The sequence below is a fragment of the Lactuca serriola genome, chromosome 9 (assembly GCF_051521515.1).
Source record: "Lactuca serriola cultivar US96UC23 chromosome 9, Lser_US96UC23_V15, whole genome shotgun sequence".
NCBI classification, from domain to species: domain Eukaryota; kingdom Viridiplantae; phylum Streptophyta; class Magnoliopsida; order Asterales; family Asteraceae; genus Lactuca; species Lactuca serriola.
The window spans coordinates 138,607,989-138,613,377 of NC_136416.1; the positions used below are offsets into that span (position 1 = coordinate 138,607,989).

The window sequence follows — 5,389 nt, forward strand, 5'->3', positions numbered from 1 at the left end:
CCCTCCACATCATTGGGCTAGAAGTCATTTTTCAGGTATTTTCTCAATTTGTTGTCTTATTTTTTATTATAGTATAGATATACACCAACTGTTATTTTCTTAATGAACTACTAGGAAGGGCAATTTCAGACATGTTATTGAATAACCTTTGTGAAGTGTTCAATAGCAAACTTGTTAAAGGGAGAGACAAACCCATTATCAGTTGTTTGGAGTTCATCAATTAGTACCTTATGAAGAGAGTATGCAATGTGATGAAGGTGTTAAACAAGTGTCAAGGTCCATTAACTCCAACCGGTACTAGGATTTTGGAAGCAAACACAACACTTGATAGTAAGTATCATGCACGATGGAATGGGGGACAAAAGCATCATGTTAAAGGTCCATGGAATGATCAACATGTGGTGGACATGGAGAAAAGGGAGTGTAGTTGTAGAAAGTGGGAGCTTACTGGAATTCCTTGGAAGCATGCAATTGCAAGCCTAAATGAAATGGCAGAAAATAATGAAAAGGTGGGAGAACTATACACCTATGTGCATAAGGTGTATTGGCATGATACATGGAAAAAGATGTACTCCTTTAAGGTGGAGCCTATCAAAGGTAGAGCCATGTGGCCTAAGAGTGACTGCCCAACAACTCTTGTGCCTCCACCACACAACAAAGCTATAGGCATCCCAAAAAAAAGGAGGATTACAATAGAGGAAAGGATTGAAATCTAGCAACGTAAGAGGCAAGCAAATAGTCTATGTCAAAATGATAATGAAACTCAATCACTGAGCAGGAAGGTTTTGACTGTGACGTGTAGTAAGTGTAAGCAAAAGGGTCACAATGCCAGGACCTGCAAGGCCAAAGATGGGAATTGATTTTTAAGTACTTAAGTTGTTTATGTTTGTGAAGACTTGTTAATGCACTTTTGTTGGTACTTTGATGCCTTTTTTGGTTACATTTTGATAATGTACTTTGATGCCCTTTTATGGAACAAGGTACTCCAATGTTTTGGTGATGTACTTTAATGCCCTTTGTTGGTAATGATTGTGTTTTGGCATTAATCTGTTATGGTCCCCTTTTGGTAATGTAGTTTGTTATTGGTTTATGTTGTACTGTCAAAGCATGAAGATGTTATTGCAATGCACTTAATGTATGCATGTAAAACCATTACAATTGCATATTCAAGCGTAGAGAAAAACCATTACACTGCATATCATGTCAAGATCAAACCTTTATAATTTCATATTCATAAAAGGATAAAACCATTACACTTCCCATTGTCATAAAAGCATTACATATCCAATGAACCAAAAGACAACACTAACAACATATATAAACCACAATTAAACCTTCTAGATCCAAAAGACAACATTTATAAGTGGTTAATACCAACAAAAAAGCCTCGAACTCTAATTCCTAATTCCAAAACAGCACAAACAACAGAAACAAGACCCACGAGGCAAGCAAACACATCTTCAGCTGACCCACTTCAACCTCATACCTATTCATTGTTCTCAACAGTCCTGGTATGATAACAGTTGATCTTTGACATATAGGGGGATCGACCCACCCAAAGGATCCACATCTGGATCCCTACAAGAATACATTAAAGTAGAAGAGTTATTGCGTAACTACCGAAATATCATAACCTAATATGAGTTTGCTTACCATTTTAGGGCATGCATAGAAACGACGACCAGGGGTTCGTGAGGTCCATTAGGTTCGCACAACAGCAACATTCCCACAGAAGCAGAGCACCATTTTTGAATCTTGTAGCAGTAGAAGTAGATGAGAAACGGAGAAGAAGACCTTTGTTGCTGCTTCTCTGTAAGTAAAAATGAAGAAGAAGAAGTGGAGTGAAAGGTCTAATTAGTGGTTTGGTATATATGCTTTCTATGTAATAGGTTCTTTGAGTCAATTGATAGCTTTTGGTAGTTTATGTGTAGTTTACGGCCCAACATTGAGTTTACGGACGTAAGCCTATTTACGGCCGTAAACCCAATGCTGGCCCAGGTCCAATATAAATAGAGCTGTGCTAGGTCTTTTTTCAGTTGTTGATGCCTCAGAGTTCACGACTGCTTTCACCACAAGTTGTACCAGACATTGTTCTTAATAGAAAAGCATGTGCAAGCTTGTTCATTCTTAATTCTACTTGTTCTTTATTGTTAACTGATTGTATTTGCTATTTGATTACTGGTAAGATCCGTTTCAGGACCTTACAATTGGTATCAGAGCAAAACCAGCGTCAAAAGCATTCTACAATCGATTTTTGACCGTGTTCTTATTTGTTTGCGACTGAAGTTGGTGTTTGCTGTGAAAGGGTTTCAAGCTTCATTCAAAATTGCGTTTTTCTCAAGTTTCTAGGAGATTACGGCCATAGCTTACGGCCGTAAGCTTAGATTACGGCTGCAAACTCCCATCAGTTCTTGAACTGTGAACTTTGTTCTTGGGCCGTGAATAAGGATTTTTCATCAACCGGAAACATAGAATCTTGGACCGTGAACTTAGACGGAAAACACCTTATGACCGTAAACTCCGAACCGTGAACAGATTTTATGGCCGCAAACTTCCCTTTGACCATGAAAATAGTTTGCGGCCGCAAACCTACTTTGACTGTGAACTTGTGTTTGACCAGAAACTTAATTTGTTCTTAAATAATTTAATTTCTATTTAATATTAGTTTAATATTAATGGATTCTCAAAGTCAAACACACCACCATGATTTGGACTCTGTTATGGGCACAACCACTCGAATTCCTAGACTACTGTCTGCTGAAGGTTTCCCTGAATGGAAGTACAAGATTGAAAAGTACATCAAGATGAAGGACTTCAAAATCTGGAGAAGCATCATAAAAGATCCTGTCAGAATAACCACCACTGTTGCAGGGCAAGTGGTTGAAAAGAAGATTGAGAATTACACAGATGAAGACTTCGAGAAGGTTGAAGAGGAAGAAAGGGCTTTAGCCACTCTGACCATGGCTCTATCTCCGGACATTGCTCAAGGTTTTAGGGAGTTCACCTCTGCTAAGGCTTTCTGGGAAGCCCTAATTGAGGTTTATGAAGGGAATGAAGATATGAAGGAGAGTCGCCAAGAAATGTAGCGACAACGATTGAATATGTTCAACTACGTTCCTGGAGAAACTCTTGAAGCACAGTTGCAACGGTTCACGTCTCTTACCACTGAAATGACTGTAGTTGGGATATTTTACACCAAGTCTAAGATAAACAAGAAACTACTGAATGCTCTCCCAAAGTCGTGGGACATGAATGTAGCTGTTATAAAGAAGACTAAGGATCTTAGCCGGCTCTCGCTTGCTGAAGTGATGGCAATCATCAAGGCATGTGATATTGATGACAAGCAGCGGGAGATAAACCATGTGAATTCATACTCAGTTGCAAACCTTGGGATCTCTTCTAACAATGCTCTTTCATCTCTCACTTTTTCTTCTGCAGGTCAACCATTTGCTGCTCAGCAAGCTCAGGTTCAATCCTTTTCCACTCTGTGACAACCTGATATTTTGAGACAATATGATGGAACACAAGTCAAATTTAGGTCAAAATTTAACTTTCCTAAAATCTTATTTGGGTTAAATAAAGTAGTAGGAATCGTATCAAGGTTTTCATACATATAAAGAACCCTAAAATCCGAGTTATAACGAAGAAATTATGACCAACCGAAGATTCTCGGCAAAACCGGCAATATTGATAGACGTATAATGCGAAGTTTCAATACAATAGTTTTTAGCCTTAGGTATCTAAATGAAAGTTTTAGATATCATTAAACCGTAAACGTACATAAAAAGAACGTCCAAATCTGACTTCATATAAGGAAGTTGTGATTTTTCTAAGTTACGGATATAACAGTAGATAGCTAAAAACTCGAAATAGAGATCGAGAGACTTTTAGCTGACACAAACTAAATGAGAATCGAAGGGCCTAACAATACTAGCACAACGGTAAAAAGTCTGATGAAAACGGACGTCGATGAAGAAGTTATGAAACTTTAACGAACTTTTCCTGTCCCGACCTATTAAAAATATAATATTAAAAATAAAGTCAAAATTAGCTGACGGAGTCTAAACGAAAGTTGTAGATCGTAGTCTCACCTACGCGTGGATATAAAGAACCTCGAAAACGGAGTTCGTATGAGAAAGATATGAATTTTTGAAGTTTACTAAATAATTAAAATATAAATTTAATTCAATTCCGGTATTATCCGAAGAAGGAGTCATCGGACCAATCCAAGTTAAGCCCAGCGTACCCTCGTACACCCAGCGTACTCGGATGCTCGGCCTTAATCCGTCCACGTCGCTCTGATGCTTCGACCGAGGATGCGCTCATGCATGACGCATGAGTACGCCCCGCGTACTCTCGTACGCCCAGCGTACCGAGGTCCTCCAGCCACTATAAAAGGGATGCGAGGGTGCCGGCCATTTTTGCAGATTTCCTCCCTTTCTCGCACCGAAGCTCTGCGTTTCAACCCTTGGAGCCATCCCAAAGTCCCGGTTATCATATCCAAGTTTGGAAGGAAGTTTTACGCTCCCGAGATTGCCGAGAATCTCGAGAGATCCGCTTTCTCGAGTAGAAGTTCTGCTCGGTTTTCGTCACACTTTCTTCAATCAATCAAGTGAGTTCATACCCCTACAATCCGCACTTTTAAATGCTTTTATATGCTTTTAAGGTGGGGAATACAAGTAAAACACACGATTATTATCGAGTGTTATATAAAGTTTCATTATACACTTTTTATCAACGGAATCATATGTGATTTATAACTATCATAGGGAAACTTTCATCTACAAAATGTATCACGATAACATCATATCTTTTGAAATGAAAAGTGTTGTTATATATGTATAAATCAAACACTCTGCTTATACTGTATGTATATGTGTCCATCTTAGACACTACAAAAATTATACTTTTCATAACAAGTGAGCGTTTCACTAGGGATTACTATACAAACGAGACACACTTTTAGAAAACTATAATAGGTATAGTTTTACGAGAACATCACGAACTTTTACATACTAGAAATACTATTTCAAGGAGATACATTCATATACAAGAAGAAACGAACATTTTCATATGTAGTTCAAATAGTTTTCACAAATGTTTTTACATGTTAAAACACTTTTAGAAACTGTCTTACAAACTGTAAGTTTCCTTTTTAAATCTATTATAGTTGTGCATCAAACAAAGGTTTTCTCACACTTAAATTGTCTTGTCAAACGGTCTTTCGAAACGATTTATAAACTGACATCAAGTCATAAATTCTTATTTATTAAACTATTCAAAGGTTTTACAAAACTTCTTTTATGCTTTTATATTATAAATTGCATGCCTCTATATGTATAGTTATATAAGAAATGTTTAAAAAGACTTAGGAAGGCTATCCACCCTG

At 37.6% G+C, this 5,389-nt stretch overlaps 1 protein-coding gene across 1 annotated transcript; it reads left to right on the forward strand.

Annotated features, from left to right (window-relative positions):
* The first annotated feature begins 251 nt into the window (after nucleotides 1-251).
* On the forward strand, nucleotides 252-716 carry LOC145076127 (uncharacterized). Its single transcript, XM_079022114.1, has one exon. It carries the CDS (start codon nucleotides 252-254, stop codon nucleotides 714-716), a length of 465 nt encoding a protein of 154 aa, XP_078878240.1.
* The last annotated feature ends 4,673 nt before the right edge of the window (nucleotides 717-5,389 follow it).